The sequence below is a fragment of the Podarcis liolepis genome, assembly GCF_965112155.1.
Source record: "Podarcis liolepis genome assembly, chromosome: 9".
Classification (NCBI taxonomy): domain Eukaryota; kingdom Metazoa; phylum Chordata; class Lepidosauria; order Squamata; family Lacertidae; genus Podarcis; species Podarcis liolepis.
In genome coordinates, this window is record NC_139564.1 from 72,531,970 (window position 1) to 72,556,478 (window position 24,509).

The 24,509-nt window shown below is 45.6% G+C and overlaps 1 protein-coding gene across 3 annotated transcripts in view; it reads left to right on the forward strand.

Moving 5' to 3' along the window:
• Nucleotides 1-24,509, forward strand: part of ARID3B (AT-rich interaction domain 3B) — a 57,396-nt gene that overhangs the window by 10,290 nt on the left and 22,597 nt on the right. For all 3 annotated transcript variants that reach the window (XR_014516008.1, XM_083460506.1, XM_083460507.1), the window contains exons 3-4: nt 12,096-12,167; nt 12,611-12,683. Coding sequence is in view for 2 of the 3 variants with exons in the window: in XM_083460506.1 (XP_083316632.1) it covers nt 12,096-12,167; nt 12,611-12,683 (145 nt within the window). In the remaining variant the exon portion in view is untranslated. The remainder of the gene's footprint in view (nt 1-12,095; nt 12,168-12,610; nt 12,684-24,509) is intronic.

A 24,509-nucleotide genomic window follows, 5' to 3' on the forward strand; every position in this document is an offset into this window, starting at 1 on the left:
AGCTAAAGAGTTCTTGACAGGACCAGCCAACCTCTGTTTGAAAACCTCCAAGAAATGAGAGCCCATCACCTTCTGAGGGAGTCCGTTCTACTGTTGAGCAGCTCCTACAGCCAGCAAGTTCTTTAGTCGGCATTTCCTTTCTTGTCATTTGAATAGTTTGGTTCTGCCATCTGGAGCAGGAGAAAACAAGCTTGCTTCATCTTCCATGGGACAACCCTCTAACCATTTGAACATACCACCTTGGTCTCCTCTTCTCCAGGTGAAACATGTAGCCTCATGAGACGTGGTTTCTAGCCACATCTGGGCACTGCACTCAAGTAGGCCTTTCCCTGTGTGCCCACCAGCTGTGCTTCTGATGGAGGCAGGATACACTGAAGGATTTCTCTCACTGACTTCTGTGGACCGCTGGTGTGCATGGGGAAAGCTGGTTCTCTTCCGTTTCCTAAGCCCACCTTGCTTAAGACTTTAATGGTCATACTGAGCAGTTTCAGCTGTGCTTGGAAATAGACCCACAGGTTGAGCAACATGCTTCAAGGCCTGGGTTTGGTCAGCACTTTTCACAGCTATAACTGAAGTTCCTGAATGCCCTCCAAAATCAGCCCGCGTGGAGTTTGTTACCAGTCATCCAGTCTTGATGAGGCATGTGTCTCAAGGAGGACAGTGTTACAAGCCAGGACTGGTCAGCCTACGGTACTCCACCTGCTGTTGGGACTCCCTCTCCCAGCAGCCCCAGCCATCATGGCTACTCATCTGGGAAAATGGGGGTTATCTGCCCATATCTGAAGGAGCCACAGGCTACCCACCCTGTTTCAGGCTCTGGTGGGCAGTCGCTCCAGAGCATTCATGGCCACATGATATAGTGATGGCTTCTAGCTTAGTTGGATTTGAAAGAAGGCTAGGTAAATTCGCAGGAAACATCTGTCTTTGACTGTTGGTCATATGTAAACTCCAGGTTGATTTAGAAGTTGATCAGGAGGCAAAGATGAGAGCTTTTGCCATCATACCCTGCTTATTGGCTTCCATAAGGCATCTGGTGGACCAGCTCCCCTCACCCCATACCCTTGGCAGAGCCTAATGAGATTGTGGTCCCACAACATCAAATGCTTACCCTTGTTTAGGTGGAAGAAATGGAATCATTTGATCTCTCTTGGTAATGTTCTTCTGTCAGATAGTTAGCAAGTTCTCCTTAAATGGTGTTTTACATTGACCAGTACATATGTTTGATCTAAAAATGGCTCTCTGCTGCATTAACTTCACTTGAAATTGACACTCTGAACCAAAATGTGTTTTTGGCATGATACCACTTCAACCTCATTTTAAAACTCGAGCTCCATCCCACTGTAGGCAAGTCCTGTTTTCAGTTGCTAAATACTACTGGAAGGCAGGCAGGTGGTGATGCCTGGCTGCTTGGAGTTCCATTCAGCCTCCCACAGTCAAGTAAATAATTGTAGAGCACCCTTGCAGACAAAAGAGCTGGCTCAGCTTATGACACAGGGGCGGTGAGAATCTTGTCAGCACAAAATGAGGAGGGAAGGGTTGGCCGCTTGTCAAGGGACTGGCAAATCCCCAAAGGAAAGCAGAGGGAGCCATTTCGGCTTTTTATCTCCCCTAAGCTTCCCGGATCCATCTGGGCTCAGTCGGCTACAGTAGGAAGGTTATTATGGCCGGCTGCAATTGAGCAGAGGAGAAATGAAAACTTTGCAGGGGAAGGGTGTTCCTTGCAGAGGTGTGGGCCCCTCTCCAGTTGTAGGCATAGCTGAATACTTTCTCAGGTTACCAGGGAGAAGAAGAAGTGCAGAGAGAATTGCAGCAAGTTCTGTTCACTTGGGGTAACATTTCACAGCAAGTTACATAACTCTTCCACTGCATGTTTAAAATGCCTGTGTTTACATTTATATGACTTTGTTGCATAGAAACAGTGGCACAGATTTTCAAGCAGATAAGTTTATCTTAATATGTGTACACTTGTGGATGTTTGAGTTCTCCATCAGATCCATTTAAGATGTGTCAGATTGAGGTCAAAAGTGAAGAAACAGTCTTGAAGTTCGGAATCTGAATGTGGTATGGTATGGGTTTATTATTATTTTAAGCCTTGCACATGCAGCGCAATGCTCGGTTTAGATGCTGATGATGAATTTGGAATCTGAAACATCTCTGCCATGAACATAAAATCTCTGAATGCTCTCACACACATAAATTTATGGCTGGAGGAGAAAATGTGGTGCTCCTAGGACAGTGTTCAAAATAGTCATGTCCATGCATTGAAATTTGTTATTTATTTTCTCTTGGTGTCCCAAGTCCATTTGTTTAGATAATATGAATTTTTATCTGCTTGGGACAGAAACTGCTGTCTTGTTTGTTGCACTCTTTGCAAAGTTCTGTCACTAAAACATCTAGAATGTAGCTAAGCAGGCAGAAGCAAGGTTGATTCTGAGTGACTGGGGCCATTTGTGTCTCTGGGACAGGACACCTGCATCTATCCCAATGGTCAGTATTAAGGATGGACAGCATGTCCAGCCTTCATTGCAACCAGGGCTTTTTTCAGCCGGAACTCGCTGGAACTCAGTTCTGGCACCTCTCAGGGGGCTCCTTTGCTATTCTAGGAGAACAAGGAAGGTGTCTGTGGTGAGTTCCGGCACCTCTTTTTCTAGAAGAATAGCACTGATTGTAACCAAGAATGCCATTAAGTGTGGAGATGCACAGCAACTATTTACTTACTTGAGAGAAAATAATAGAGGTGGTGGTACTTGGAGCACTGCTGGGGTAGAGGCAGGTGCCCTGTCCCAGAGACATGAGTGGTCCCAGTCCCTGAAAGCCAACCTTGCTTCTGTCTAATGAGCTACATCCTAGATTCAGTTTTGTAGTGGTTGCTGTGGAAAGTGAGGGATGTGTGTGCAAAGATGTGTGATCAAACTGGTGTCTGGATGCAGTAGTGGGATGGATAAGGTCTGATAAACTACGTCTGGATCCTGACAGGATGGACACTCTGTCGGTGAGTGGTTCCCAGGTCTAGGAAGTAATTCAGACACCTGTGCTGGATAGGGTCGGCCTCTCCCTGAAGGAGTAAGTGCATAGTTAAGAGGTCTCCTGGATCCAATTCTGTTGCTGAATGCACAGGCATTCTTGGTGGCTAGGAGTGCCTTTTACGGCCTTCAGTTGTCCATGCATTGCTAACCTCTTGGTTGGATTACTACAATGGACCATGTGTGGGGCAGCCTTTGGCTGAGTTGGAAGGTGCAGCTAGTGCAAAACCAAATGACTAGGTTGCTGGGGCGGGGGGCAAAATAACCTCAGCCTGCTTGCAGGATTTGTGCTGGTTGCTAATCCGCTACTGGGCAAAGTTCAAAGTGCTTGTACCAATATATTGGTACCCTTTGTTGGTACCTGCTCAGGACCAGGTTACTTGAGAAACTGCCTTATCCCTTAAATGCTCAGGGGATAGTTGCAGTCTGTAGGACAGTTTCTCCTGCAAGTTCCAAAGATTTCAGAATCCTGCTCCATAGTAACCTGGAGCAGGGCTTTTCTGTGGAATAGTATTCCTGTCAGAATAAGACAGGCACCCACTGTCTGCACTTTCCAGAAACAATTGGAGACATTTTTGTTCCAGCTGGTTAAATGGGTCTTTGCCACGAGTGTCTAGTTTGTATGGTTTTATCATAGGTGTGTAATCTGATATGTGTAGCATCTGGGAGGGACTTAGTCAGGCTTCATTTTGAAAATGAGTCTCCAAGCTGAGCTCATGGTTACAGCGTAAACCTAGGATTTGTTGCCCCCACTGCTGACCTGCCCACTCTGGGTAACTTGTGTGTTGAAGAGTTCTGGAGAACTAAGCAGCTTGCCACACTTTTGTGACATTTTGGTTGGTCCCAACTGGGGCGTTGCCTAACCATGGATTTTAAAGTTGTTAAGGAAGTCTAACGAAAGAGTCAACTGGTCAACTACACATGCAAAATTTAGTGTATTTCCTTTTTTGTCACACTTAACCTTGATTGGTTTCATGTTTCTTAAGCATTTAGAAAGCCACAGGAGCTTTCACACCACTTTCTGGTGGGGGGGAGTAGGATTTCCCAGCTCTTATTATTATACTTATTTCTTTATCTTCTGCCTTTTCCCCAGAAAGGAACTCAAGGCAGCTCATGCAAAGTATAACAGGCAATAGAAGGTGTACATGTGTGGGAGAGAGAATTACTGCAGCATTCTTCTCTGCTAGTACTTAAGAGCTTCCAGCACAGGATAGTAAACCTGATCTTATCAGAGTGTTGTACTACAACAGTTTTTCTTTTTAACAGCATCTGGTTCACTTCCGAGGGCTCCTCTCTCCACCCACAGAAGGAATTTCTGCTGCTTCCCCAGTAATCTTCAAATACCCCCACCACCACCTCTCTCACTTCTGTGTGTGTGTGTGGCAAAGCTGGTGGGCAAAACCAGAACAGATCCTTGGTCAACTTTTCCTTGTCTCAAAATGAGTGCTTATTCCTGGAGAAACCACCACTTTAGATATTCAAGCCTTGCTATTTTCTAAATAAATAGAATAGAAAAGGGCGGGGGGGGGTTACAAATCAAAGAGGACTAAAATAATGAAGATGGTTAGTCTGTGATTTGAAGAGCCATCGTCAGATATGGCTGAACCTCTTAATTTTCACGGCATTCACATTTTCAAATGGTCCTACATTCACTGGAACACAAGCTTAACGTGAGTCAACCATGTGATTCAGCAGCAAAAAAAAGCTAATGCTGTTCTAGGCTGCATCAACAGAAGTATAATGTCCAGATCAAGGGAAGTAATAGTACCACTCTATTCTTCCTTGGTCAGACCCCACCAGGAATACTGTGTCCAATTCTGGGCACCACAGTTTAAGAAGGATGTTGACAAACTGGAACGGGTGTAGAGGAGGGCAACCAAGAGGATCAAGGGTCTGGAAACCAAGCCTTAGGAGGAATGGTTGAAGGAGCTGGGTATGTTTAGCCTGGAAAAGAGGAGACTGAGAGGAGGTATGATAACCATCTTCAAATATATCAAGGGTTGCCTGTCACATGGAAGAGGGAACAACTTTGTTTTCTCCTGCTCTGGAGGGTAGGACTCAAACCAATGGCTTCACGTTACAATAAAGGAGATTCCAACTAAACATCAGGAAGAACTTTCTGACAGAGCTGTTTGACAGTGGAACGGTCTCCCTCAGGAGATTGTGGACTCTTCTCCCTTGGAGGTTTTTAAGCAGAGGTTGGGTTGCCATCTATCATAGATGCTTTAGTTGAGATTCCTGCATTGCAGGGGGTTGAACTAGATGACTCGTGGGTCCCTTCCAACTCTACAATTCTATGATTCTAAGACTAGTCACAGGTTGTCCCGCATTAAATGCCATGGCACTTCTTTGACAGGGTGAAACGCATTACAGCAACTGAAGCAGCTGCAGGGTTGCAGTTTGCAGCCTTTCTGCTCTTAAGTTTGTTTCTGACATTTATAGCCCTAAATAGCTTGGGTGCAGCATATAGCAATATCAGATGCCTTTGTAGACATTGCTTTGAGCTCTTGGAGTGATTTTATAAGAATCTAGTGCACAAATATCTGAAATTACTTCCCTCTCTGAAAGATTGAGTGTTTCTATTACAATCATATCTGGGCCCAAAGGGCACAGTCCACTGGAAGTTTTCCTGTGTGGGTGCTGTTGGTAAAGGCTTAGCAGTGCTGGAATCCTTTTTCCATGGCCTGAATTTCTTGTGGAGGTGCTGCAAAACCATTGCTCTTCGGGCTGGCATTTGGTGGCTGAAGCTAAGCCAGTCTGGAGTTTGTCAGTTCAGCCTTATATTTAGGTTTTCGTGCAGTTTTTACTTGGATGACGTGCTTTAGATTTTTATCTTTTTCTTTTAGTTTTGTTTTCAGGTGGTTGTGATCCCCCCCTTTAGGCTGGGGCAGGATATAGAGTCTCACAGATAAAATTAACTGCAAGTGTAATAAATAATAGGAACCAAAGTGTTTTGTGGAGTAGGTGCATGGAAGAAAGCAGTTCTGGGAAGCACCAACAGAGAAATGGAACCGAGGGCGGCTGCCCATTTGACAGCAGTTGTTGAAAGAGTTGCACAGTATTAGGCAAAAGGTTTTTGTCTTATGCTTCAGTTTTCTGTTGCACCAGTTTTTATAAGGCTTGCAGCAGCAAATATTGCAATAACGGTAATAAATGCCTCTGATGGTCCTTGGCATGTTCCTCCAGAATGAAGGTGTCATAGGACTTTGATGTGAGAGATCTTAAGTGCTGCTACATCCCCTGCCCAAAGGCAGCCTTTTGAAGACTAGATAGAGTTCTGCATAGGCAGGGCCCATGGTGCACAAATGAAAGAAATGGTTCATCCTTTTGGTGGGAAAAGCTGCCCCATGGGAGGGGCCCTCCAACCATTTACAAGTTTGGCTTCTGAAGAAATAGAAATGGAGAAGTGTCGTTGTGTCAGGAATTTCCACTTCAGGAAAGGGTTAAGTGGCTTTGGGGGTGGGCAGTACTAGGGAAACTGAAATTGTTTTGGACATCTGAATTCCACTCTAATAAGATGTCCCAGGTGGCTGGGGAGTAATCCTAAAATAGCTCCAGCTCTTAATTGCTTTTGTAAAGTCAGGCTTGCAATCTCTGGGGAGGAACAGCTCCCTGGCATGCTTTGATAGCTGACTAACCTTAGAAGGTGTGTTTGTGGATCAGAGATGAAGGGGAATGTCGCCAGCAGGTTTTGGGGATGCCCCTAAGGCCTAAAGCTGCCTCTCTTTCTCCTCTCTCTCTCTCTCTCTCTCTCTCTCTCTCTCTCACACACACACACACACACACAGAGAGAGAGAGAGAGAGAGAGAGAGAGAAAGAGAGAAAGAGAGAGAGAGGAATCCTTATCTGTGATATGTCTGTTAGAGATTTCAGGTGAACACAAGGAACACAGCATTTACCACCACCCCTCTGCTTTGTAAAACCTTGCTGGTGTTGATCCAAAACATACCATAGCTAGCATGCACCATAGCCAAGTATGTATTCTAGTAAATATGCAGGAAAAGAAACTTCTAGAGTAACTACAAGTTGCCGGTGTGCAGCAAGTGGTCCAGGATCAGATGGGAGCAAAGACTTAAGCAAGAACAAGATGGGGAGGACCAGGCAGGAGTTCAGTTACCTGCTCAGTTGCTTGAGGCAGGCAGGGGAAATGACTGCTAGGGTGAATCGGTTGGGAGAGGAAGTCCAGAAGCTACTGTTTGTGTGTCTGGGGAAGGAATGTATGACCTTTTTTACCTGGTTAGTGCCAAGGCTTTTTGTATTCTGTGTATGATTAATAATAATAAATATTAAGGTGTCTCATGTTGTGCAAAGGACCAAGAAACATGAAGGGTGAGAGTGCTTCAGTAACCTGCAGCACCTGTGCCATATTTGTCTGGAGAACACATAAATATACTTGTAGCAAGTGCAAACTGGTTGCCTTGCTGGAAGAGAAGGTATAGCAACTTGAGGCCCACCTAGTCACACTTTGAGCTGTAGGACAAGATGCATAGTTTCTTGATAGAGCTGAGTGGACTGTGCTGGAACAGCAGCACAGGTGGGGTGCCCGTACAGAGGAGAAAGATTGCCCATTGCAAGAGACAATCCCCTGGAAGTACATGACACACTGAAGTAGGACTGTCGGGGTCCATGCTGTGTCATTGGAGCTGCAAAAGCAATTTCATGCTCTCATCTCAGACACCGATTCCAGGCCTGAGGAGCTAGGACAGCAGTTGCCAACCTCAGAATATACCAAAGTGGCTGTGAAAGGTACAGTGCACAGAATGATTCCTGCCACCCCCCAGAAGACGAAGAGACAGGAGGAGATGGACTTGGAGGAGTCATTTTTATTCTTGACCTTAACTCTTCAGATGTGGATGAGTATGATGATAACCCACTTGCTACCTCTCAAGGAAATGAACTCTGAGAAAGAGAATTGCAGTCTGAAGAAGACAAGCCGAGAGGAAGTAGCAGCAAGTACTTGAGCCATTAGGCTCCTGGCTTTGTAACCTATCCCAATAATATCCAGCTAAGCTCCAATATACAAGAGGGGAAGACTCAACAGCAGTTGCAGACCTTAGAACATTCCAAGGCACACTGTATAGAACGATTCCTGCCATTCCCCCAAGGAGGAAGAAACTTGTGGTGGTGGTAAGTGACTCCCTGCTGAGGAGGAAAAAGGCAATAGTGTGTGAAGGAAACAGGATGTGCCAGGGGGTGTGCTATCTTCCAGGTGCAAAGATTCACGATGTGACAGAGAAGTTGCCGAGTCTTATAAAGCCCCCTGACCACAGCCGCTCCTTCTGATTCATGTGGATACAAACAATACTGCCACAGACAGCCTTCCAGCTAGGGACGATGAGACTCTGGGCAGAAGCTGTGCCTTGGGGCACAGGTGGTATTTTCATCACTCCTTCCTGTTGAAGGTCATGGCCCAGGAAGGAAGAGGAAAATACTGGAGGTAAACCACTGACTGTGTAGGTGGTGTCATCAGGAAGGTTTGGCTTCTTGGATCATGACCTCCAGTTCCTTGAGGAGGGACCTCTGGCAAGAGATGGGCTGCACCCCACAGGGGGTAGCAAGAATATGTTTGCTAAGAGTCTCACAAACCTGATCAGGTGAGCTTTAAACTAGATCTTGAGAGGGAAGGAGACAACATTACAGATGACAGAAGAACACCTGGTTCTGGAGATAATAGCTTCATTGATGCACAGGAAACTGAGGTGGTACTCCTAAAACCTGTCAGAGGGCAAGAAACTACAATAAGGAAGCAGCTAGAGAGACTATTGGTTTCAGTTGTCTGTACTAATGCACAGAGCATGGGAAACAAGCAAGACAAATTAGAGCTCTTAATACAGGATGGCAAATATGACCTAATAAGTATTACTGAAACCTGGTGGGATGAGACTCATGAATGGAATGTAGAAGTTGAGGGGTATAATCTATTCAAAATGAATAGACCAAGCAAGCAGGGAGGAGGAGTAGCATTGTATGTAAAGGAAGTGTCCACTTGTGAACAGATCCATGACCTGGAGCATAGAAGACAGATTGAGAATATATGGATAAAAATGGTAGGAGAGGGAAACAACAGTGACCTTACTGTGGGTGTCTGCTATAGACCTCCAAGCCAGACTGAAGACTTAGATGATGCCTTCCTACAACAGATTACCAGACATTCACAAAGGAGCAATATAGTAGTCATAGGAGACTTCTACTTCCCCTATATCTGTTGGAACTCAAACTCTGCCAAGAATGTAAGGTCGAACAAAATTTTCTATTGCTTTGCCAACAGTTTCATTTCCCAGAAAGTGGGAGAAACAACAAGGGGATCATCCATCTTGGACCTGTTTCTCACCAACAGAGAAGAACTGATTGACGAAGTGGAAATACTCTGAAACTTGGGAGGAAGTGATCATGTTGTATTGTGTTTCATTTTATACAGGCAAGGGAAAGCTTTAGGAGGAGCTTTCTGAGGGTAAGAGCCGTTCGAAGGTAGAATGAGCACTCTCAGAAGGTGGTGGACTCTCCTTTGTTAGAGGTTTTTAAGCAGAGGTTAGATGGCCATCTGTCTTTTATACTTTAGTTGAGGTTCCCTCACTGCAGGGGGTTGGACTCTATAGATGAACCCTCAGGGGATCCCTTCCAACTCTATGATTAATATAATGCCAAATACTCCCAACGCTATACCATTAAGTAAATTCTGCAACATGTACGATTTAGGTAAATGAAGCAAGTTTGTCTGACAACTCTCTCTGTATAATTCTGCTTTTTCACTATTTCATACATCTATATATTTTCCTTCTGCCAGTCATGGGAAAGAGCAAGCAGCCATGTCTTGCCCTGAAGCCTTCCCACCTGCTGGAAGTCAGAGTGGATTGGTGGATTCATATGCTATAAATAAAGTTTCAATTTTTTGTGATTCATGAATTCCCTGAATATGAGTGCGTAGAATTATATAATTGTGGTTGCTGTAACAATTCAAAATAGTTGTTTGCAACCAAATGGAACTTTTATATTACTGAGGAGCATGAACTAAAACCTCTGGTTTTGCAGTTCACAACCCTTTTGCCACTGCACAGTTGTTTCTGCTTAGTAACAAGGGGTGCAGTTATAAAATTCATATATTTCTTCTTGGCTCTCTATATACATAAGGACACTAAGCAAGATCACTTATTTAAGGATAAGTGCTACTAACACATTGGAAGTGCTGGATTCTGGGCTAAGTGCCCAGAACTCTACAGAAACAAGGCGTAGTGTTAGTGAGCAAAAGTGTTTTCTCTAGTGAAATGGAAAGTAAATGTCCATGCTGTCTGTTTGAATAATGCATATTTTCAATTTGTTGCAATAAATACATTAACAATACAAAAAATTAATGCACGCCCAGTTGCATCATACCTTTAACCCAAGACAAATATTCCCCCCCCCATTCTTTCTCTCCCCCACTTTTAACAAGAAAAGCAGGTTTTAATTCAGTGGCTGCCTTCAGATGGCACGCTAAACTATGGTGAGACGTGAACGAGCCTTTTTCTGCCTCTGTGTTCTTCACCAGTAAAATATGAGCATTCATTGACTGCCTTTGACTATGTCTTCGTGCATCTCTGCTGATCAGTTTTAGACGTTTATGTTTAAAGTCCTGATCTGTAGTCTGGGACCTTCATACTAACTGCACAGGATTGTGTCCAGGGGAGGTTACTTTGATGCTGCTAACACAGCGGTTTGAATTCACCCCTGTAGGTGCACTCCCATTGTCTCTCAAGACAGACGGATGCCAACAGTCCACAAACGAAGGAACAATTCAGCTGCTGTTTATTTTGGGGTGGGGATGGGGGATCTTCCTCCAGCTTGTGTGTCAAACAGTCCTCACAGGGTGATGGTAGTCGTAAACTACTTGCTTACCAGTACATTTTGGAGCATCTGTTGACCAATGGTGCAGATGAGCGTGGAAGAAAGGTGTGCATTATTTCTGCACAAAGGGTAGATGAGTGGTCATCCTTCCATATATACAAAGCTTGTTTTCTGAGCTCTTTCTGAAGAAGGGCTGGGAAAGCAGTGTGCTGTGATAAACAGCTGACATAACAGAAGTGGCAATAATCCTCCATTAAATATCTTTCAGCTGATGGGGCTCACCGGATAATTGACTTTCCAGCAGGAATTACTGGCTCAAACTAAATCAGCAGGCATTAGGGCAGCCTGCTGCTGTTTCGAAAGGGAGAATGTAGCTTTGCCTGACTCTGACAGGGACTATTCATCTTGGTAATTCAGTGTATGTGTCACTACCAGATGACACTAAGACTGTAGACACTAAAGTGGCTCTAATTAAAAACTGTTTTTCTTTGGAATTCCCTTCGTGAATTCAGTAGCTTTTTATCTGATTTAAGATCCTATGTGCTCACCACCAGATGGTGGGTGGGTGATCTGAACCAGCCGGTGGTGTTTGACCTCCCCCGGTTCGCTTTTTGTCTGTTGCCCAGGCTACCTTTTACCCTGTGGTGTTTGCAGTTCAGATGGCAGCAGAATTTGTCCTTCCATTCCCACAACCATTAGAAGCAAATTCTGCTTGGCCACTTCTTCCTGCTCTGGCAACTCCTTGGGATGATGAGTTTCTCATTGAAACGTGTCTGCAGTGGGAGCAGACCCTAGTGGGAGGACAACTGCACCTCCGTCCCATGAAGTTAAAGGTTCACATAATCACAAAGTGGGTACATGTTAAACGGTGTTCAGGGGTTTGCTTGAGCATAAGATGTTAAATATAGGGCTGAAGCAAGGTGCACATGCCGTGTCTTGTGGTTCCATTACAGTGGGACCCATATACGCTAGCAGGCCATGTAAAGGGCTTGAAAAGAGTTTGTGCAAATTGAAAAAAAACAGTTGCTTTTCATATGCACTGTTCCAGAACAGAGTCAGAAATCGCCCTTCCTTGAGCAGGGGGAGGTCTTCTCTGAATTCAGCTCTTAGTTCTTGCTGATGTTGACCCACAGAAGGTGGCTGTAGCAGTTAGGATTTCCTGTTTCTTGACCTAAATGCTTCCTCTGTTGTAAATAACCCATTAGCGTTCTACCTTTTAATCACTGCCTCTTTGTTCATTTTCTTCTTTAGAATGGGAGCCTGAGCTGGAACGAAGAAGCTGATGGCAGCAGAGGAAGAGAGGTATCCCGAGACTTTGCCAAGGTCAGTACAATGGCTTGAGTTTGAGTGTACATTTGAGCCTAGTGGGAAAACAACATTTGAGTTGCATTCTTTAGGGTGTATCTGATGCTGCGTCGAGCCTGCTTTCACTCACACAAGACTTTATCCTCTCCTCCCCACTGTAGCTCCCCATGCACCCCAAAATCTGTTTGGAGCAGAATTTGAGGGGGCACTGGTGGGGTGGGCTTCAGGGGAGGATAAGAGGAAGGGGTAGTCCTGTTACACAAACAGCAGTGCTCAATGCAGCCTGTTGCAGTGAAGAATGTGTTGATCCCTGGTATGGTTCTGCAGCTGGACGAGAATTCAACAAACTAGATTTCAAGGTCCAAAGATACAACCCAAATTAACTATATGTCTGGGTTGCCTTGTTTTTCCCTCCAAACCCAACCCAGCATGAATTATAATCTACTTGCTTTATTCCCCAGTTGTATGAACTGGATGGTGATCCTGAACGGAAGAAGTTCTTGGATGACCTCTTCATTTTTATGCAGAAGAGGGGTGAGTAGAACTCTTACGCTGAGTTTTGTTTCGATAACCTGAAAAGTCACAGAGAGGAATACACCTGCTGGTGTCCTATGCTGGAATTGGAGTCCTTCTAATGAAGCTGCTGCTTGGATTGGCTTCAGAGATTTTGTTTCTTGGTGGGTGGGGAGGAGATGAAACAGTACCTGCTGCTTCATAGGTGGAGAGTTATGAAAGAGAATCCCATGAAACAGACAGCTTAGTTGAAGTTGAAGTAAAAGAGATACTGTCGTTTCCCCCCCTTCCAGACTTGGTTTGAAACAAGGATAGACTCATTATTATTGAGACCTGTTATGAGGCGGTTGCAGTGTAAACATTGACAGCGGGAATGGAAAGAGGATAGGAGGAAAGGAAACAGCAGGAATGGCAGCATTTGCGCATACATGGGTTTCCATTTCCCCTACGCCAACCCAAGTAGAAGCAAGAGGTCTGTTAGGGAAATGTGCCTCACTCTGCAACCACAAGTTTCTTGTCCTCATGGTATGTTGAAGTATTAAAATAGCAAATGTTCTTAATGGAGCAAAGAAAAGAAGCTGCTTGTGTGTGTGTGTGTGAGAGAGAGAGAGAGAGCGTGAGCTGGGGGGGCGGGGAGAGAGAGAGGCTTCTAAACAATCTCAGCAGCTAAGGCAACCCATAAAAAACAGGTTTTTCTGTTACTGTCAAATAAATACAACAAATCTCCTCCCTGCTTAGTGCCACTAAATTTGGAAGCAAAAACATAACCTCTGTTGTCTGTAGTGTGTTTTGCTTGCGTCAGTCACAAAATTCAGGGTTGCTGTGAGGCCCTTTTAGCGCTAGATAGATTTCTGAACAAGTTGCTCATCCTTTCCTAGGTGGCACCAGTATTGTAAGGTTGAATCAGCACAGGCTGGTAAGTTGAGGATTGATCTTGGAGGCCCAGTGTGAAAGACAAACAGCAGATTTTGCATGAGCTCCTGAAAAAAGAGTTGAGGATGAAAAGCCCTGGCCCTGGATACCATCCCCTGACAGGCTATTTGTGTCCAGTGCCCTGCTGCATCAGGCCTAATGCAGATCAAATGTGCGGGCCTCCTCTGAGCACAGCAGGTTGCCACAAAGCAGCTGCACCTGCAAGTGATAAAATGCCTCTTCAGTGGCAGTAATGACGAGAGAGGAGAGGAAGGCTTTAACACACTGGGGAGGGGGGAGATTGCCCCCTCTGTGACACTAAAATAGAGAAATGAGAAAAAATGGAGCTGGTTCGTCAACCTTTAGCCCATGCCTTCAAATTATAGGACTCTGTTTTGGATTCATGAAGACCTCGTCCCTTTCTTGGGCTGTCCTGAAGATGAAAGGTTGCCTTGGAGAATTGCATTTCTGCAAAAGCACTCTCATCTGTTTTAGGGCCAGCAGACTTCCTGAGAGCTATTCAGGTGTTATGGCTAAGGTTTGGTTAAGCAACCGACGTCCTCGTCCCTTGTGCATAAAGTTACATGAGTTTAAAAATGGATTAAAACAACAAATTTCAGAGGAGTGGAGCTACTGCTACCTGGCGCACCCACCCGCAGGCACAGGCTGCATCCCAGAAAAGAGGGAGGGATTTGCTATACAAGCTTAATGAGAGTTATCATGGTGGATTCCTTTTCATTGGTGTCTGGATTGATCCTGCAATGACTGAGTGAGAGGAAACAAGAAGGAGATCAAAGTAATAGGGCTCTGTCTGGAAAGACTGAATCATTCAAATTGGATGGTTCAGTCTGTAGATTTTGGACTACAACTCCCATCATCCCTAGCCAGCAGGACCAGTGGTCAGGGATGATGGGAATTGTAGTCTTAAAAAAACATCTGGAGGGCCGAGTTTGCCTACGCCTGCTGTAGAGCATGAGACACTTCATCTCAGAGTCATGGGTCCAAGCCCCATGTTGGGCTAAATATTCCTTCATTGCAGGGAGTTGGACTAGATGATGCTCGTGGTCCCCTCTGTTTCTATAGAATTGTAGAGTTAGAAGCGACCCCAAGGGTCATCTAGTCTGACCCCCTGCAATGCAGGAATCTCAACTAAAACATCCAAGACAGTTGGCTATCTAACCTCTTCTTAAAACCTCCAAGGAAGGAGAGTTCACAATCTCCCAAGGGGGACCATTTCACTATTGAACAGTTCTTGATTGTCAGAGAGTTCTTCCTGGTGTTTAGTAGGAATCTCCTTTCTTGTAACTTGAAGCCACTGGTTTGAGTCCTACCCTCTGGGGCAGGAGTAAACATGCTTGCTCCATCTTCCATGTGACAGCCCTTCTGATAGTGCCCAATGCTGTCATACACTTCCCCTTGTCAGAGAGCTGTTGCCAGAGAATCTTTGTTTCTCAAAGTACACAATAAATGCAGAAAGGGAGAATGCCATAAAAGTAATTTATTAAGGAGAGAGAAAAGGCCAGACTTTGTTAGACCCTCCACGAAAATTGTGTAGGCAGCCTCCCCCTTCCTAGTATTGTCTTCCCCACAGCATTCTATGTCAAGTAGGGATTTTTAGAGGTGGGGCATGGGGGAGAGAGTTTCTGCTTACAACCCTCCTGGATGATTTGGTGGCTGTTGTGTGAGAGAACTGTGATGATCATGACTTTAGGAGCTCACTTATTATACTCATGCGCCCCAACAGCTGTTTTCCTCTGCTTATCGAGGCTGCCTGTGACGGAACTTGAGCTCTAGTTCAAAGTTTAAACAAGGCAATTCATTGTACGAATATAAGAGCCTGGCTTCTGGATCAGACCCCTCTAGTCCAGCATCCTGTTCTTAAAGTGGCCAACTAGATGCCTCTATGGGAAGTCCACAGGCAGGACTTAGGTGCTCCAGGCATCTCCCCGCTTGTAAGTCCCATCAGCTGGAGGTAGAACATGGTCATCATGGCTAGTAGCTAATGTTTATTTGAGTATAAATCGAGTGTTTATTTGTGAAAGATATTTCTATCCTGTCTTTCCACATCTGAGGAAATGCTCTGAGTGGCTCATGTAGTAATCATATAGTAAAAACAGGAACACAATAAAACAAATAATTAAAGTAAAACAAGCACCATAAAAATAGTCTAAGCAACAGGGACCAATGCCTCAAATTTCAGCAGGCAAGCTGTCAGTTTGCTTAAACTTCTTCAGTAGGCTTTGAGAGGAAATGGGAGCAAGCATCTCCAGTGGCAGATAGTTCCACATCCTGTGAAATTAGTCTTAGGTTCAAGCTATAGAATTTGTGTTCATTTATTATTTATTAAATTTGTATACCGTCTGACGCGGTATAAGGGACACGGGTGGCGGTGTGGGTATAACCTCAGCGCCTAGGACTTGCCGATCGCATGGTCGGCGGTTCGAATCCCCACGGCGGGGTGAGCTCCCGTCGTTCGGTCCCAGCTCCTGCCCACCTAGCAGTTCGAAAGCACCCTTAAAGTGCGAGTAGATAAATAGGTACCGCTTTATAGCGGGAAGGTAAAAGGCGTTTCCGTGTGCTGCTCTGGTGCCGGTTCGCCAGAGCAGCTTCATCACGCTGGCCACGTGACCCGGAAGTGTCTGCGGACGGCGCCGGCTCCCAGCCTCTAGAGTGAGATGAGCGCACAACCCTAGAGTCTGTCAAGACTGGCCCGTACGGGCAGGGGTACCTTTACCTTTACCGTCTGAAGACCATGGGGTGGTTCACAACATAAAAATACAAAATGCATAATGAAAGAAGAGCAAGAACAAACAAAATAACACCACCACCCCAAAAAAGACACTTTTTAAAAGCCATAGAATGTTTAATCAGCCAAAGGCTTGGTTATAGAAAAACATTTTTGCCTGGGCCCTAAAGATATGTAATGAAAGTGCCAGGTGAGCCTCCCTGGCTGGAGCATTCCGCAAGTGGGGAGCCACCACAGAAAAGGCCTGTTCTTGTGTCGCCACCCTCTGGACCTCTTGTGGAGGAGACACGTGAAGAAGGGCCTGACAGCATTAGCTTTCCCCTTCCATTCTTCTGCTAGCTCAGCATCTTATTCTCACAGTGTCCAACAGATCCATTATATCAGAAGACCATTGTCTGGATTTCTTTAGAAATCTTCTGAAAAAGGTAGGTTGTTTTCCAGGCGAATAAACTATGCTACATAGGGAATATGGGTGTGCATCAATTCTCAAGAAGGCAAGGATGCTGGATTGCAAATGGTGTTGTAGCCAGGAAAACTGTTTTGTTCATTTATGTTCCTCCTTTGTGAAGATCTCATAAAAAGCTTCTGATTGTGCCATTCTGCTGCTGCTCAAGGTTTCCTACGTGACCTTAGTTTTCCCAGATGGCTTGTCCGTTCTGAGTTTGATGTATATATACATAGAAGAGGCTTTGTAAGCCCAAGCGTGTGGTTTTAATGTTTTCCTGCTGTTGTATGCCCCTTATCTGCATGTTTTCAGATGTGGGAAAGCTTGCAGCAAATACTGATATTGATGAAAGCGTTTGGCAGGGGGTTCTTTTATCTCCAGGCAGCAGTGGCACTTATCAAGCCTATCTAGGGAATACCCTTAATACCTCCTCCCCCCCCCTTTTCTTTCCTGCAGCTTTACCGCTAAGTTTTTGCTACCTGGAGGATATCCTAGAGTCCGAATATTGCCGATATTTCTCCTTCAATAGCAGGCCAAATCAAGTGAGCTAACAGGAGCATGTTTACCCTAAGTCCATTTTACAAATTCCTTACAATGGTGTTGTGGACTTTCTGTTGCGGGTCCTGGAGGAGATTAGTGATGAGCAAAGAAATAAGGAAATTGTGCTCTGTTGCTTTGAACTAAAAATAGTGAAAAATTCCCATGCCTTTTCAAACCCCTGAGCTCCAAACTATTGTGACACTAAAATTCAGTTATTTGCTGCTGTGGGCAATTGGTCCATATCATGAACTTGGAGTATTTCTGTTTGTATGGAAAAGATAGGAGATGAATACTGATGAAAAGGGGAAGGTTTCTTTTACCATATACACTGTTATTGGCTACATTTTCCATCTCTGAGCTTGGAAGAAGCTATTCCATTAGGCTTTTGTCTGTGGAGCCTTCTGTGGCACTGCCTTGAGGAATTTGGAAAGGAAGTCACGGCTTCAGAGAGAGTTAAGCCATTCACCGATTCCAGCTTTCGGATACTTTAATTACTAAGTAAGAATGAAGGAACATACAGAATGGAGTGCTGTAAAACAGCCTACTCCTTCTTTGTTGGAATTTCCCTCAGAAGGAGCTTTTATAACTATGTAGACGTGCCAATCTCTTTCCAAGTGTGAATTAGGTGCGAGCAGGGAGGACTTTTGGAGAGGGTATCAATGGTTCATACCAGCAAGATCTCCCACCTTTCTCTGAAGCTCACAGGACTGTGCATTTTGTTGTTGTTGTTGTTGTTGTTGTTGTTGTTGTTGTTGTTGTTGTTGTTGACTGCCAGTCTTCCAAATTTGTGGGCCCTTGCTCATCAGAGAAATCTCAGTGCCCTGTTTCACTTCATAGCAATGTACCTCTTACGTTAGCATAGCTCCTTATGAGTCTGAACTTCCATTCATCCACACTTCGCTTTCTTTAAGGTAAGTCACATGAAGATACTTCCATCTTCCTGTCTTGCCAGAGATGCCCTTGGGCCCTTTCCCCATCCAGCTTAAGAGCCGGTGACTTCTGTTCAGATGCTTCAGTTAATGTGCTTTACTAGTTTAATACTGGGCACTCAGGCCACACGATGAGGCCAAGTCTCCTGAGTGCCGGAGGAAGAAGCAGGCCTCTTTGCCAACATGCCGGTGGAGGCCTTTGCTTCATATCTGAAGCCAGTGGGCCCAAGCCTTCCCATTTAAGCCTTTAAGACATCAATGGATCTTCTTTTACTTCTTGAAAAACTGTGTTTCTGCTTCAGAGATCGCTGGGGGAGTTAGTTCAAGGGTCAGAGGGGTGAGAACCCCACCAGTAGCAGAGCTGTTGAACATCTGGTAAAGATGTTATGAGCGTGAAGTATATTGAACCCAGCTGTGCCAGTAGCCATCGAGCAACTGAGCACTAGCGAGGCTTAACGTGAACAAACTCCATGAGAACAGGCCTAGGGAGTAGTGTTGAGACACAGTGGGCGCATTGGGGCAGATTAGGCAACTTTGACTGGGTGGGTCGCCTTGACACAAGGACACATGTGCCTGTTAAGTAGCCTTCAGTTTGGCAGCTCATCTAATAAGCAGAAGCAATCTGTCAGTCTTGCGTTATTCAGGGGGTGAAGGGGAAGCAGAGCCCAATGGCATTTCCATGGGTGCAGATAAGAACTGGGCCTCACATCAAATAGAACATGATTAATTGCTCTCCTTCCCAGCTCCCGCTTTGATAAACATATGTGAGGGCCCACAGGTTAGCAGATCAGGTAATGACTATCACATCAGGAGGTGTGAAGATTCACTGTGGAACTAGACAAGGGGCTTGGGGCATGGAATGAGTGATGAGGGCTTCTATGGGATGGCCGGGGGGGGGGGCAGACAGGCAGAGAGGGCTTCTTTCTCTCCGGACTGTATTTTCTTACCTTTCAAACAAGTCCTAAGGGCAGAGCCTGTAACTTCTCGCTTTGCCACATGCACAGAGATTCTGGCAACAGACATCAGCTGCGCCTGATGGGAGTGGAAGTCCGGAGCATCTGAGGGCACCAGGTTGTAGAAGGCTGATCTGGAACATTTTTGGCCCTTTATTGAAACATTGAGGTATGTTATTTCCTGCATACTGGAAAAGTATGCAGGATTGGTTGCTCTTTGCCACCTGTGACATAAAAACATAAGAAGAGCCTTCTGGGTCTGGCCAGTGGCCCATCCAGTCTCTCATAGTGGCCAAAGAGATGCCTCTTCCAGGAAACAAGCAAGCTGAGCCTGAGTGCAAGAGCCTTCTCCCCTACTGTGGTTTCCAGCAACTGGTAAAACCAGATGGTGGCAATTCCTCCAGGGCCTCCAGTCACCTCCCCCAAGCACCACATTTCTTGTTAAAGCTTTTCAAAACCACATTTGGGCCCAAATGACCCCCAAGATTATTTTAAAAGCCAATCACAAATATAAATTTTAAACAATAACTTGAAATAAACCAGAGTGTTAAAACAAAGACGAGCAGAATTTAATACTTTCATACCATTCAAAGTGGAGGGAGGGGAAACCTAAACGGGGTCTAGCATGGGGCCAACTTCCCTTGGAAGGGAACTGCAAAATTGGGGTGCTGCCACTGAAAAGCTGTTCCCATCAGCAAGGTATCCTGCAAGGTTGGGGCATACAACAGATTTGGGAGGTGACAAATTAGAAAGAGTTTCCCCACAAGCAGGAATTAAAGACCCTAGCCCCCACCCCCGCCACCATAACTGTCTCCCTACTGCATCAGCTGGTGTTTAGAGGTACACTAGCTCTGAATATGGAGCTTCTGTCTTAGCTAGAGTAGCCACTGATAGGCCAGTCTGACTACAGTTTGCTTAATTCTTTTTTAAATCTATCTGAGACAGTTTTCCCAGTGCAAAAAGAGTATTTAAGCTCTTTACCATGCTTGCTGGGAAGGGCTGCTCAGCACACCTGCTCCAGAAGGCTAAGGATGCTTGTGTGACATCTTTCAGAAGCTCTGATGGCCCTGCGAGATCTCGCAAGAGCATCCCAGCAAAGCTATTTTGCACCAGGAAACCCTGGAGCAAAAATAACTTTTAAGTCCTCTGCCTTGCTTGTGTTAATTTGCTGGATTTCAACTAACAACATTTACCCTCTGGGTATAGGGCGGTATATAAATTCAGTAAATAGTAATAATAATAACCATGTCTGGCTGAAATTGTGCAAGTTTAATATGTGTAAGACTTGATTGTACTATGACATTGACTCCATTTTGGGGAGGCAGAATTGTGGCACAGAGCAGAAGAGCGGAGTTTTGGTAAATTTTCAGGCTCACAGAGAGCAAAGGATCCAGGTCTCCTGGTCGTGATGCCCATTAATACTACCACACTCTCTTCCTAGCCAGTGTTGAGATTCAATAGGAAGTTTATTTTTATTTTTCTAGCAAAGTGTGTAGGCTGCTGAGCAGTGAGAAGGAAGGGCATAGTGTTATCAGTGTTTCTTTTTTTTCTGTCCTATGGTGATAGGACTATCAGGCCTTTGTTACCACGTCTCTCTAGGACCATTTTGCAGTCATAACTGTGTTTGTACTTTGTGGATGGATACTTGGAGGTCAGAGGGAGTCATAGAATAGTAGAGTTGGAAGGGGACCCCAAGAGTCACCTAGTCCATCCCCCTGCAATGCAGAAATCTCAACTAAAGTATCCCTGGCAGATGGCTAGAGTCATCTGTCCCAAGACCTGATATGCTTGTTCCGCACCCTGGTGCCTTCCAGCTGTTGCTGGACTACAGTTTCTATCAGCCACATGCATGAAGGCCAGTGGTCAAGGCTGATGGAAATTGTACTCCAGATGGTATGGAGGGCACCAGGCTGCCATGCATAGAGCTCATGGCAAAGGTAGGATTTGAATACATGTCTGTCAAGAGGCAGGCCTCGCCCCTCTGCTTAGCAGAGGTGCAGTCAGCACGAAGCCCTCCCAATATTGCTGCCTCATCTCCTTTGACCATTGCCTGTGCTGGCTGGGTTGGATGGGAGGTGTAGGCCCACAGCATCCACCAGTCAGCACATTGGCTACCCCATAGCAGCGTGTGGTAATTAGCTTGTGTTCTTACATTCTGCTGTAAATTGGATAGGGTCACCTAGCCACCGGAATCTCCTTTCCTTTAAAATAGAGTCATGGTCTCAAAGCTAAGCTGCCTGGATGGGCAGCTGCCTAGGAACCACAGACATGCCACCTTATTTGGCAGGGGACATCCTGTTGGGTGCACAATATTTGCCACCAGCCTGTTTGCTTGTGACAGCTCTGGAGTTGGGCACCAAGCACCACAGCTCAAGTAGCACCTTTGCCGTCCTGGAGATCTTTCTACCATGGTCCCAAACATGCCGATTTGGGTCAGGGAGTCATGCATGCATGCAAGTCTGTTGCAGCAACTGAGCTCCATTTATTTTCTTTAGATTAGATTAGATTTATATACTGCCCTTCATCATAAGATCTCACGGCGGTTCGCACAATAAAATACAGGATAAAAACAAATAAGTAAAACAACATCAAAACAATACCACCACCCTTCCCACAGACACATTTGAAAGGGTGTAGATTATGGACGCGGGTGGCGCTGTGGGTAAAACCTCAGTGCCTAGGACTTGCCGATCGCATGGTCGGCGGTTCGAATCCCCGTGACGGGTTGAGCTCCCGTCGTTCGGTCCCAGCTCCTGCCCACCTAGCAGTTCGAAAGCACCTTTAAAGTGCAAGTAGATAAATAGGTACTGCTTTATAGCGGGAAGGTAAATGGCGTTTCCGTGTGCTGCGCTGGTGCTGGCTCGCCAGAGCAGCTTCGTCATGCTGGCCACGTGACCCGGAAGTGTCTTCGGACGGCGCCGGCTCCCGGCCTCTAGAGTGAGATGAGCGCAGTCTGTCAAGACTGGCCCGTATGGGCAGGGGTACCTTTACCTTTTAGACTATTAATAAGTCAGAGGCCTGGTTGAAGAGGACTGTTTTTGCCTGGTGCCTAAAGGTGTGTAATGAAGGTGCCAGCTGAAGCTCCCTGGGGAGAGCATTCTACAAACAGGGAGCCACTACAGAAAAGGCCCTTTCTCATGTTGCCCCCCTCCGAATCTCACCTGGAGGAGGCACACAAAGAAGGGGCTCGGATGATGAACGCAGAGCCCAGGACAGTTTATATTTTAAATTGCTGGCACAGAGCCCTGGAGAATTATTCCTCTCTCCAGGCTATAGACATTTTGTCATCTCCAGTTCTGGACTCAGAAAAGCCTCTGTAGTCCCCTGCGCCTGAAAGCAGACTCCTTGGGCTGCTGTTTATTATCTGTGCCCAGGGCTCCATCTGATTTTGATTACCCTGTATCAGAGGTGAGGTGGCTTGGGATCATGTAGCAGCAGGGGTGAAGCAGGGAGGGTTCCTCTGTTAGTGAAAAGGGGAAGTGCATGCAGAATGTAAGGACAGAGGAAACAGCCCACTCCCTTTGCTGGCAAGAGGGTGGGCCCTCTGTCTGCATCGCCACAATTTAAGAGGTCCCTGCGTTCTGTCGGAATAGAGAGAGACACTGGAAAGTACAGTAGAAACGAGCTTGCCATCAAAAGGCAACAAGTCCTGCCCTGTGCCCCCGGTCAGTGACCTTTCCCTCTGGAATTCTCCCCTCTGACCCCCAGATCATTAATCCCCCCACTGCCAGATGACAGTAATCCATCATGGGCCCTGACAAGCCTCGCAGCCGGCCGTGAAAGGATCTGCTCAGCCTCTGTCTCTCTCTTTCTGTCCCATGATGCTCATTTCTCAGCCTTTCCTGTTCAGCACTGGGGGCTTCCAATAAAGACTTAACGCCTTTCTCTTCCTACCAGGGGGCTGGGAGGGGAAGCGGCTGAGGGCTGTACGAGGAACCTTTCCACCCTTACTGTGTCTTGTTTGCTTCTCTCAGTCTCCACCTGTGAAAGGCTCGAGCATCCAAAACAGCACTGGAATGGAAAATGGAGTCTGCTTTCCCTTTACTGTTAAATCTGTTTTTAAAATATATTTTAAATGGCTTTTGTCCAGCCTTTCAAATGAGCACCAAACTGTGCATTTAAAATTAAGCAGTTCATGTTAAGTAAATGCAGCACGGTATTAAAACCTGGAAAACCAGCACTAAAAGCAGAGGAAATACCAGAATAAAACCGATCAAATAAAATTGTCAAATAAAATTGTTCAACCCCCGCCCCCCCCCCCAAAAAACCTAGGCAAGCAGATGCCAGGCATGTGCTGGAGAAACAGCATCCAGCAGGATTTAATGCCCGCTTATCAGCTGATGAGACAGAGGTTAAATCCTGCTTTGGCTGTCTGCTGCTTACTTCCTTGTTGGGAACTGGCTGGGGCAGCCAACACATAATTGACCCCACCCCACATCAGCTGATTGACAGGTGGGTGTGGTGTGGGGGAAATCGGCTGGACAGACTGGACTCCCTGGCAGGCCAAGATTGGCCCCTGGGCTGGAGTTCCTCAACCCTGGTGTAGACACATGGCTATAACTCTGTGCAGGCAACTTCCTATTTTCCTAACACATATTTGTATCGTGGATTTCAAATACGCATGTAGCCCATGTGGTTTATTTTTCTAAAATTCACTGTATACAAGGAAGTTAATGCACTGTTCACATCTGTTACCCAAGGCCAAGCAAATACGGATGCAGTTCTTTAAAAATGAGCAGTGCTATTTGGGCTTTGCTTTCGGCTTTTATTATTATTATTAGATAGAAGTTCTGCACAAAGAAGCAGTGCTAACAAATAACATTTGCATATGTTTACTGGTCCTTATTTATTTAGTCAGAGGGAGCAGCAACTTCCACAAAGACATTGAATCACAAACATATCCTTGGACCTCCTCTGATTTCAGATGGGGTTTTTTTAGGCATTACAGTGGTGCCCCGCAAGACGAATGCCTCGCAAGACGGAAAACTCGCTAGACGAAAGAGTTTTCCGTTTTGGAGGTGCTTTGCAAAACGAATCTCCTATGGGCTTGCTTCGCAAGATGAAAATGTCTTGCGAGTTCCTGCTGGTTTTTTTTCCTTCCCCCACCCCCATTTTTCTAAGCCGCTAAGCTGCTTATCAGCTGATCCGATCAGCAGATAAGCCTCTAAAAGCCGCTAATAGCGCTAATCCGCTAATCCTTCAATGGGCTTGCTTCGCAAGACGAAAAAACCGCTAGACGAAGAGAATCACAGAACGGATTCTTTTCGTCTTGCGAGGCACCACTGTATTGGTGGCTGGCTGATTGGTATTTTGTTTATAGAC